Source organism: Dermochelys coriacea, chromosome 1 (genome assembly GCF_009764565.3).
Source record: "Dermochelys coriacea isolate rDerCor1 chromosome 1, rDerCor1.pri.v4, whole genome shotgun sequence".
Lineage (NCBI taxonomy): Eukaryota > Metazoa > Chordata > Testudines > Dermochelyidae > Dermochelys > Dermochelys coriacea.
In genome coordinates this window covers 215,066,244-215,077,847 of record NC_050068.2, presented here as the reverse complement: position 1 = coordinate 215,077,847, position 11,604 = coordinate 215,066,244, and the positions used below count along the sequence as shown (strand labels likewise).

Sequence of the window (11,604 nt, the reverse complement as noted above, 5' to 3'; positions counted from 1 at the left end):
CATGCTTTGCGCTGCAATGATTCCAGACTACTTGCTACTGGCTTGGCATGGTAAAGTGTCCTACCATGGAGGACGAAATAAGGCAGCACTCCCCAGAAACCTTCTGCAAAGGCTTTCAGAGTACCTCCAGGAGAGCTTCATGGAAATGTCCCTGAGGATTCCCGCTCCATCCCCAGACACATTAACAGACTTTTCCAGTAGCTGCACTGGCTGTGAATGCATCCCAATTGTTTAGGGCAAATCAAACATTAAACACTATTGCTTTTAAACCCTGTACTGTAGTTACAAATGTGTACTCACTAGAGGTGCCTTCTCTGCCTTCAGGGTCCGGGAGCAATATGCCCTGGGAGGGTATTGGCTTCAGGGTGATGAAAAGATCCTGGCTGCCAGGGAGAACAGATTCACCACTTGCCTGCTGCGCATTCTTCTCCTCATACATAAAATCCTCCTCTGTGTTGCATGAGACTGCCACCTTGCAGGTGTTCATGGACAGTGGTGGGGTAGTGGTAGGGTCCCCTCCTAGAATGGCATGCAGCTGATCGTAGAAGTGGCATATCTGGGGCTCTGACCCAGAGTGACCATTTGCCTCCTTTGTCTTTTGGTAGGCTTGCCTGAGCTACTTAATTTTCACATGGCACTGCTGTGTGTCCCTGGTGTAGCCTCTCTCCACCATGCCCTGTGCGATTTTGGCATATATATCAGCATTTCTTCCGCTGGATCAGAGTTCTGTTTGCTCATATTCTTGTCCCCATACAGCATTCAGAACCAGTGTCTCCCGTTCGCTCCATGCTGAAGCTCGTGTGCGATTCTGGGTCTGCATGGTCACCTGTTCTGCCGAGCATGCCACGCTGACCAAAGAAGAAATGAAATTCAAAAGTTCTCAGTGCTTTTCCTGTGTACCTGGCTAGTGCATTGGAGTAGAAAGTGCTGTCCAGAGTGGTCACATTGGAGCACTCTGGATAGTTTCTGGAGGCCAATACCATCGAATTGCAAAGCACTGCATCTACAGGACCCCAAATTCAACCCAGGAAGGTTGATTTTAGTGCTATTCCCTTCGTCGGGGAAGAGTACAGCAATCGATTTTAAGAGCCCTTTAGGTCGGCAGAACTGGGTTGGTTGTGTAGACGCATTCCTTATAAAATCGACCTAATGTGGCTAAATTCGACCTATCTCTCATAGTATAGACCGGGACATAGGAAAAGCTAATAGATGCTCCTGAAGGGCTTCCTCGTCCCATTCTTTGTTTTACAGATCTCTATCACATCTCCTCTTAGTCTTCTTTTTAAAAAAAATCAGAGGGGAAAAATCACAAGTATAGCTAATAATTGCTGAAGAAAGCAGAAGAAAAGGGAGTAAATGTTAAATCTGTTTAGCTTGAAATATGAGTCATGCCAGAGTATTTCCCTCCATTTGGGGAAAGTACTATATCTAAAGGTTAATTGAGTAGGGTAGGAGTGAGTAAATGTAATAATTACTTGAGAATACTCAAGCAATCCTGCTAAAGAGGAAAAGACACACAGTGTAACTGTAACATTTTGTGAATTAATTAAAAATCCAGTTTAATCCTACTCATGCCGCTTGCTTCACTCCAAATACAACAGTGAGGTATCATCTTTAATGGAGAAATACTTAATATTGTCCCATTATTTTCCTTTATTGAGTTTTTTAAACACATTTTAATTTCTGTCAGTCTGAGCCACAGTACAACTGTGCTAAAAATATAAATACAAAGCTAATCAACAATACATGTATTAACAAGAACTTCAGCTTTTTCAGTTGATGCTGCTTTAACTAGATGCTTAGACACAATTGTATACCTACATTACAGCAGGAATCAAACCTTGGTCTCCCACAAGGCAGTACATGCTGCTAAGTACTTAGGAATACTGTCAAACTTGTCGCACATGAACAAAGCTAAGAGCATCTTTAATGGGTTCATGATTCAGGTGTATTGGCTGAGTGTGAGTGAAGAATATTTGGTGGGAAAGTGCAGCAGGAGGTTACTTGAGGGATTTCTCACAGATGCATAGGAAAGGAACTGTACAGCTGGAGGCATGGAGGGCATTCTTTAATAGGACAGCACAGTGCTGCACGGGGCTGTTAGAAGTGACCCTGCAAAGGACACAAAAGGAACGCAGATGGGTTGTGGGAAAAATAGTGAAAGATTCCCTGCTGAAAGGCTCATGTTTTAGTCCACCCATATTCTGGTTAATGACTTCAGAGGGAGTTTTTCCTGAGTAAACACTGAGTAAGGTGCTCAGGATCTGTCTTATGGACTTGAAAACAACTGAAAACCCCAAAACTAAAAATTGAATCAAACCAACTTTATATCGTTGAATGTCGAGCCATCTTCCCAGGCCCAGCCAGAGCCATTGAAATTTGTCAATCCAATCCAGTGTTCTTCCATATGGAACCCCAGGAACAGGTTCTACAAGGGGAAGAAGGACAGAAGGGACAAAGGATCTGAAGAAAATCACCCTGGGCAAAAAACAGCAACATAACGTAAGGGAGTAAAATATTCCAACCTTTCAGAAAGACCACTGTGATTCCCGCTGACTAAGACCTACTCTGTGAGCAAAGCAATTTCAGTCTCTTTAATACTTCTTTGAGTCATAGTACTTGTGGGAAAGACCCATAAGAATTGAGAATTTGGGAACTAGTGGTGATCCCAACGGGTGGTGAAGGGGAGCAAAGACCTCATACCTTCAGGGTGCATGTGGAGGAGCAGGAGCATGTCCCAGCACTCACTTATGTTATTTTACGTGTCTTAACTAGAAATTGAAGGGGCTAAACAATTCTTTACCAGATGTCATTCATCCCATAATTTTACAGATCTCCATTTCTAATGCCTGTTCTCCCATAACCTATGGGACTCTGCACCAAATGTCAGTCTCCCATAATCTCACAGGTAGAGTTGGTCCAAAGATGGTATTATTTTCTGTGGAAAATTTCTACCAAAATGGAAAATTCTGACTATACACCTAAAACTCCAACCCCCAGAAACTAGAAATATTTAGATTTTCAAAAACTGAAAATTTTCAGATGAAACCCAAAACATTTCAGTCAAACTCCCAAAATTTTCAGTTTTGGGGTGTTCAATTTTCCAAAATCTAAAACTTGTGAGGAAAATAGACACTTGGTATGAAAATTTCCATTTAGTCAAAACACCCATTTCTGTCAAAAATGTTTTGATGAAAAATTTTCAACCAGCCCTTCCTCAGAGCTCCAAACTATCACATCTGCCAATCATATTGCTACAGATTTGGCTGCATTACTGGCATTTACCTTTTCCCTGTTGTCACTGATTACCAAGAGCCCTGAGTCTTGGGCAGAGCAGAAATTCCAGCTAGAATTCCAATCTTTCTTCTCATTGGAGAAGTAGTAACAGCTGTCTCTATATCGTACCCACTGGTCAGGGCATCCCGGACAGGAATGATCTGTAAAGGAATTATAAAATACTTATAATGGCTCAGGTCAGAGACTCTGTGTCTTTCCTGAAAATACTTACACTTGATAGCCAAGGCCACTGAGACTCCTAACAACACCAGGCAGAAAATCCCCAGAATGACTGCAATGATCTGCCAGGGACGAGCTGGAGCAGGGGAACCTATCAAGAAACCAGGAAACATAAATATGGGCAGAATGAGCCACTGTCCTGAGTATCTGAAGTCAGATAACACACAACCATATCTGAAAACCAAATAACATTTCCATTCACTAGATGCTAAGTAATTCTGGCAGCCAATGAGAGTGCTTGCAACAAATTTGTCTTGTCTGTCAGAGCCCTTCACCTGCAAACCGCCCTGCTTCTGTGCTATGTGCTGCTTTTTATCTCCCTGCTAGTATGGTGTTGATTGATATAATATACGAACATTCTTATTTTAATATCCTTAAAAATCTCTCTTGGGGCAGAGGAAGTAGTAAGTTGTTTAACTAAAGACAATACAACAAAAGGCAGAATATCAGCTGCTTGATCATTTACAATACCTTTGATTTCTGCAAATTCAGGTCTTTGAGTCAACTGCTGCTCAGGAGAAGTGAGAAATTTTGTATTCATGTAGATAGTTTCTTTTTTTCTCATTTCTAGTGGGTTATAAGAGTGGAAATTTAAGACCATTTTACAGGGCTAAGATAAGAAATTAGTAGAGAGGTGACTAGCTGCAAAATCTGATATGAACTTCCCCAAAGTTGATTGGCTTTTGGATCAAGTTTTTCAGTTTGGGTCCATCTCTAAAGACAAATCGTAATACACTAGAACAGGAGAGAACTGTGTGTCACATGAGTTGGCTAAAATAATAATTTCTTTAATATACTTTTTTCTTGCTGCTTGTATTAAAAACAGAAGAATTAAAAAGTTACACATTTATATAATCTTATTTGTTGTAAATATCATCACATCTTTCTGAATTTACAGCACAAATGATATACTTCTCTAACGATAAACACACCAGGAGTACTTCGCCAGGAAGGATATATTTGCACCTGTAGATCCTTAAGAAGAAGCTGAAAATTTGGAACACAACTTTATGTGGTGTATCTGTCCTTGTCCTGTATTCCTAGAGAAGAAGGAGTCTGATATCACTTCTGAGTAACCTGATAGAAGCACGACAGTGGAGAAATAAAGAGTTATTAACTCTGCAATGAACAATACCAACTGTAATGACACAGGAAACGTGCACACCTCTATCCCAACACAAACAATTCAGAGCAAAGAGGCTATCTTCTCAGGATTCAAATGACACTCATTATAATCATGATGTTAACTTCAAACTCTAGCTGGAACCATTTAAATCAGGGAAGGGCAGGGGGTGGGGGCTCAGGGCATGGGCTGGATCCGACTGGTCAGGGCTTTCAATCTGGCCAGCATGATTGCCAGCCCTGTGGTACAGCGGGTCTAATGCAGGCTTCCTGCCTGCCCAGGCCCCGCGCTGCTCCCGGAAGCGGATAGTACCATATTCCTGCAGCCCCTGGCCGGGGGCGGGGGAGCAGAGGGCTCTGTGTGCTGCCCTCGCCTGCAAGCACCACTCCGCACAGCTCCAATTGGCTGGGAACAGGGAACCACGGCCAATGGAAGCTTCGGAGCTGGTACCCACAGGCAAGGGCAGTGCACAGCGGAGACGCCTGACCCACCCCACCCCAGGAGCCACTGTCAGACATACTGGCCACTTCTGGGGGCAGAAGGGGGCCAGGGCAGGCAAGGAGCCTGTCTTAGCCCTGCTGCCACCCTGGAGCCACTCAAGATAAGCAATGCTGGGCTGGAGCCTGCACCCTGAACCCCTCCTGTACCCCAACCTCCTGCCCTGAGCCCCCACCCCCTGCCCTGAGCCCCCTGCCCTGAGCCCCCTGCCACAGCCCAGATCACTCCTGCACCCCAACCCCCTGCCCTGAGCCCCCTAACTGCCTGCCTCGAGCCCCCTGCCACACTCCTCCTGCACCCCAACCCACTGCACTGAGCCCCCTACTGCATCCTGGACCCCTCCTGCACCCCAGCCCCCTGCCCGAGCCCTACATTCATGGCCCTGCACACAATTTCCTCACCCAGATGTGGCCCTTGAGCCAAAATGTTTGCCCACCCCTTATTTAAATGGTGAAGTAATTAAGCTACTATATGAGACAAGAAAACAAATTTGTATACAACTCAATAAGCAGCTTCTGGGTGATGGCGCTTAAGTGACATTCTGATGAAATAGAAACTTTTCCCCAGTGTCCTATAGATAGGCTTGGAAGAATACATTTTTTATTTTTTTTTAATAATTTCAATGTATAATATTTGTCTTTATTTTTAAGTTTTTAAATTTTGATCAACTTAAATTCACAGTTGTGCAAAATTATGAGTTTTAAGCAATTTTCTAAAGATTTTTTCTCTCTTTAAGTTGTTACAGTTGTGGAAAGTTATGGAGGGTCAGACAATAATTATTTAATGACAGTAGATGTTGAGATTTAAACAATGAAAGATGTAAAACAGTTAAAACACAAACTGTCAACATCATAAGTCAAAATGTTAGTCTTAAATCAAACTCTAATATGTTCTTAAGCATTTGTCTTACTTTGACTATCTGTAAATTTTGATAATTATTGATAGAAATATTTTCTTTTCAGTTTGTGTGTGTCTGGTGAAATCACTGTTTATCAACATTCATCGATAAAAATCTAATCTTTCCAAGCCTACCAATAGAACCCTTCCAATAATGGAAGACTGTGTGGCCTTTTGTGTGTGAAAAGGGATAGTTATTGATTCCAGTTTCCTCAGAGTTTCAATCTGTAGTATGATTTCGACATTTTGTTTCTTTTTCAAGTTTACAGAAACACACACATATCTGAAAGCCTCATGGACACAATGGTGCTGAGTATGTTTCCTCACTTTCTCTCAGCCATTATTACACCACTTATTTTAGTGATGATTCAGAGCGTTCAACTACAATCCCCTCTGGCTGATACAAAAAAAATTGTATATATATGTTTAAAAAAAGAAAAGGAGTACTTGTGGCACCTTAGAGACTAACAAATTTATTAGAGCATAAGCTTTCATAGAATCATAGAATCATAGAATATCAGGGTTGGAAGGGACCCCAGAAGGTCATCTAGTCCAACCCCCTGCTCAAAGCAGGACCAAGTCCCAGTTAAATCATCCCAGCTAGGGCTTTGTCAAGCCTGACCTTAAAAACCTCTAAGGAAGGAGATTCTACCACCTCCCTAGGTAACGCATTCCAGTGTTTCACCACCCTCTTAGTGAAAAAGTTTTTCCTAATATCCAATCTAAACCTCCCCCATTGCAACTTGAGACCATTACTCCTCGTTCTGTCATCTGCTACCATTGAGAACAGTCTAGAGCCATCCTCTTTGAAACCCCCTTTCAGGTAGTTGAAAGCAGCTATCAAATCCCCCCTCATTCTTCTCTTCTGCAGACTAAACAATCCCAGCTCCCTCAGCCTCTCCTCATAAGTCATGTGCTCTAGACCCCTAATCATTTTCGTTGCCCTTCGTTGTACTCTTTCCAATTTATCCACATCCTTCCTGTAGTGTGGGGCCCAAAACTGGACACAGTACTCCAGATGAGGCCTCACCAGTGTCGAATAGAGGGGAACGATCACGTCCCTCGATCTGCTCGCTATGCCCCTACTTATACAACCCAAAATGCCATTGGCCTTCTTGGCAACAAGGGCACACTGCTGACTCATATCCAGCTTCTCGTCCACTGTCACCCCTAGGTCCTTTTCCGCAGAACTGCTGCCGAGCCATTCGGTCCCTAGTCTGTAGCGGTGCATTGGATTCTTCCATCCTAAGTGCAGGACCCTGCATTTATCCTTATTGAACCTCATTAGATTTCTTTTGGCCCAATCCTCCAATTTGTCTAGGTCCTTCTGTATCCTATCCCTCCCCTCCAGCGTATCTACCACTCCTCCCAGTTTAGTATCATCCGCAAATTTGCTGAGAGTGCAATCCACACCATCCTCCATGAGCTACAGCTCACTTCATTGGATGCATTTGGTGGAAAAAACAGAGGGGAGATTGATATACACACACAGAGAACATGAAACAATGGGTTTATCATACACACTGTAAGGAGAGTGATCACTTAGAGTAAGTGCTCTAATAAATTTGTTAGTCTCTAAGGTGCCACAAGTACTCCTTTTCTTTTTGCGAATACAGACTAACACGGCTGCTACTCTGAAACCAATATATGTTTACTTAGCATTTACTGCCAGCTATACTGAGTTCAACTCTCAGAACTTCTATAAGAAATCAGTTGGCCTAGTGAAATCCTGTTAAATTACTATGTGTGTATTGAGAACTTACTGCACAGTACATAAGAATAACAATAATATCTGGGGCTGGTCAATAAATGGAAAAACAATTTGGTGGCAAACTTCCAATATTTTGAAATTGTTTCCATTTTGCAGTGTTTGAAATTGATCAATTTTTCACTTTTATAAAATTGCCCATGAAATGTTTTCCCCCAAAATCTTAGAATCTTTTTTTAAATTGAATTTTAAAATTTTGATTTTCTTTCCATCCTGGTTTTCCTTTTTGCCATAGAATGCAATGAAATAAATGATGTCCAGGGTTCTTTTCCTTCACTTTTTTCATATTTTCCTTATGTTACTTTGTAACTTTGAAAAACTTCTGCAAATTTGGAAGAGCTGCAGTATAGTGTTTAATTTTTCCTTTTGCCACTCTGCAACTTTTGCATAGTTGGAGGAAGTTTTCAAAAGCTAGAGTGGTTAAAGGAAAAAGGAACAGAAGAAAAAGGAAAATGTAGACATGATACACTACACTGTATTCAGTGGCAAATCAGAAAAGAGGAAGGTCAAAAGGGGAATATGAAAATATAAATATCTCAACATTTCAAAATTATTGCTTCAATGAACAAATAGATTCTTAAAGAAAATCCTTCCCCAAAAATGTTACTTTTTTAAAGTCAATTTTTATTGGAAAAATTACAAACAAAAAAATTCAACCAGCTCTCATAAAATCACATTTAGCTCCTTTCATTCCAAAAGTTCTCACAGAGGTTTAAGAAGTATTAACAAGGACCCATATTCTCCTTGACAAGCTGAGATTAAATTCTGCAGCAAGTTCCTTGGATTCTCCAGCATTCTGGTGCAGCTGACTGGACATTTTGTGGGAACTTCATTTACATTTAAAACATATAGATTTTTAAAAATATCAAACAAGGAAAAAATTCACAGTGAGCAATTACGGTTCTGTTTCAAGCTGAGCTTATGTACTCTTTCTCTTTATTGTTACATGAGAGATTGTCTGGCTATCCTTTTATTAGGTCAGCAACAGCCAACAGAGGAAATAGGAATGTCTTTTGAAGGCTTATACTTTATACATGGGAAGTAGCTTACTCACATTACTCATAAGAATCACCCTCCCCAGAGCACTCAGAACAAGGGGACTTTTAGAGTTAAATACAAGTAAGCAACAAGGAGTAAAACTGTAATGTTTTACTTCCTCGTTACTTACTTGAGAACAAATATGAATTAATGCTGAAGTTAAACATTACAGTTTTACTTCCAGTTTAACTCATATTAGCAAATTTAATTGTTTACTCTGTGTGTGCGCGCGCGCACGCGTGTGTGTGAGAGAGAAAGTGTACAGACAATATAAAGAGGCAAATGCAAAAAAAAAAGTCCCACAATTAGAAAGATAAGGTGGGTGAGGTGTAGCTCAGAAGAGACAACCTTACGACTTACACAGAGCTCTTCTTCAGCTCTTTTACCAACAGAAGTTGGTTCAATAAAATATATTACCTCACACACCTAGTCTCTAATATCCTGGGACCAACATGGCTACAACAACACTGCATAGTCCCATAATATTTAGAGTGTTTCTACAGTATTGTCTGCTTTCTTCACATTCTGAGCCTTCTCAGACAAACAGCAGCCCCACTCATCTCCTGCCCTCAACACAACAATTTATAGTTGTTTCTATGGTGCAGAGTTTTCACAGAGTAACCAATCTGCTAACCTGGTCCCCTGACTTTACAGGAAACTGTCTGCAACCAAATATCAATATCAGGTACTCCCACACTTCACCTCCCAAACACACATGTTTTTTTGTTCACTAGAGAATGGAACTGTTTGTTATTTAAAAAGTAGAATAGACTTGGTTTAAGCACACATGATTCAATGTGACCTCACTTCCCATGGTGATTAATACGAAGAATCATTGCAAATTTGCCCTGCATCCATGCTACCACGGTTATAAATCCATTCCAGTCAAAGTGCTCTCTGGGTACCTATCCGATAGTTCCCAGTTCAACTCTCAGAAGCAATGTAGAAAAAATCATTTGAAATTGATATTTTTGAAATGAGAAAATTCATTTCACTTAAATTATTAATTAGAAACATGTTTTTCTTTTGAACTTCTTGATGAAAAATAAAACAAATTCATAAAATTGACCATTTCCAGCTCTGTAGTGAGACAGGTAGTAAAATGCTTTTGAAAATGTATTTGCTTTTGAACTACTTACCCTTTCACAATAAAGTACAGTTGAATTGGCAGTGGAAAGACAGCCACTTGGGATGCTGTGAGTGCTCTGATTGGCTGGTGAAAATCCTGAATGGTTTGTGGTTTAGCAGATTTAAGCATCTGCTTCTTATTCTGGCCAAGCTCCTTTTGGTGTTGTTTTGTCGATGAAGTGAGCTGTAGCTCACGAAAGCTTATGCTCTAATAAATTTGTTAGTCTCTAAGGTGCCACAAGTACTCCTTTTCTTTTTGTCTACATGGTGAGTTAGTATGCAGTAGATTCACACCTTGACTTTTGCGCACTAACTCGCAGTGTAAGATACAGGTGTCATGGTTTCCATGTTCCTCCTTGTGCCAATGTATCAGGCTTTGATGAAAGAACTGACTACTCATAAATATAGCACTTTGCATCCATGCAATTGCCTCTTCACCTGTGACAACTGCACAGTCCCCATCAATGTACCCTTTCTTATGATAGAATTTTATTTTATTTTTTACTTCCAGCCATTTTGGTTATGGAATCATAGAATTGTTGGGCTGGAAGGGACCTCATGAGATCATCTAGTCCATCTCCTCATACCAAGACAGGTTTAAGTATACCTAAAACATCTCTGACAAAGGTTTGTCTAACTTGCTCTTAAAAAATAACCTAGACAAATCTGAGAATTGGTCTGAAATCAATAAGATGAAATGCAATAAAAGGAATTGCAAAGTTCTACATTTAGGAAAGTTAGATCAAATGCATAAATACAAACTGTGGAATAACTGGCTACGCAGAAAAGGATTTAGGAGTTATAGTGGATCACAAACTGCATATGAGTCAATAATATGATGCAGTTGCTAAAAAGGCTAATACAATTCTGGGGTGTAGTTAGAAAGTTTTTTCTAATATCTAGCCTAAATATCCCTCGCTGCAGATTAAGCCTATTACTTCTTGTCCTGCCTTTGGTGGACAGGGAAAACAATTGATCCCATCTTCTTTTAAAGAGCCCTTAAAGTTTTGGGAGGCTGTTATTAGGTCCCCCCTCTGTCTTATTTTCCCAAGATTAAACTGGCCCATTTTTTTAATCCTTTCTTCATGGGTCAGGTTTTCTAAACATTTTAACAATTTTGTTGCTCTCCTCTGCACGCTCTCCAATTTGTCCACATCTTTTTTATAGTATGTTGCCGCAAACCAGACACATTACTCCACCTGAGGCCTCACCAGTGCAGAGTATAGTGAAACAATTACCTCCTATGCCTTACATATGACACTCCTGTTAATATCAGGTTTCAGAGTAGCAGCCGTGTTAGTCTGTATTCGCAAAAAAGAACAGGAGGACTTGTGGCACCTTAGAGACTAACAAATTTATTTGAGCATAAACTTTCATGAGCTACAGCTCACTTCTCGGATGCAACACCTGTTAATACATCCCAGAATGGCATCTGCTTTTCTGCCATGGTGTGGCACTGTTGATTCATGTTAAATTTGTGATCTGCTGTAGCTTCTAGATCCTTTTCTGCAGTACTACTGCCTAGCCAGTTATATCCCATTTGATTTTTCCTTCCGAAATGTGGTACTAATTTCAACATCACTATCTTACTTTCCCAAAGGTACCTGATCGCTCTGGAATCTAAGAGCTGTGGTAT

At 40.8% G+C, this 11,604-nt stretch overlaps 1 protein-coding gene across 3 annotated transcripts in view; it reads right to left on the bottom strand.

Annotated features, from left to right (window-relative positions):
* Positions 1-1,645: 1,645 nt before the first annotated feature.
* The window catches only part of LOC119848611 (killer cell lectin-like receptor subfamily G member 1), a 46,915-nt gene continuing 36,956 nt past the window's right edge, over positions 1,646-11,604 (bottom strand). For all 3 annotated transcript variants that reach the window (XM_043513801.1, XM_043513796.1, XM_038384642.2), the window contains 5 exons: positions 3,988-4,083; positions 3,509-3,607; positions 3,286-3,437; positions 2,325-2,428; positions 1,646-2,112 (listed from right to left, as the gene is read on the bottom strand). In XM_043513801.1, the coding sequence (XP_043369736.1) occupies positions 2,001-2,112; positions 2,325-2,428; positions 3,286-3,437; positions 3,509-3,607; positions 3,988-4,083 (563 nt within the window). In that variant the 3' untranslated portion in view covers positions 1,646-2,000. The remainder of the gene's footprint in view (positions 2,113-2,324; positions 2,429-3,285; positions 3,438-3,508; positions 3,608-3,987; positions 4,084-11,604) is intronic.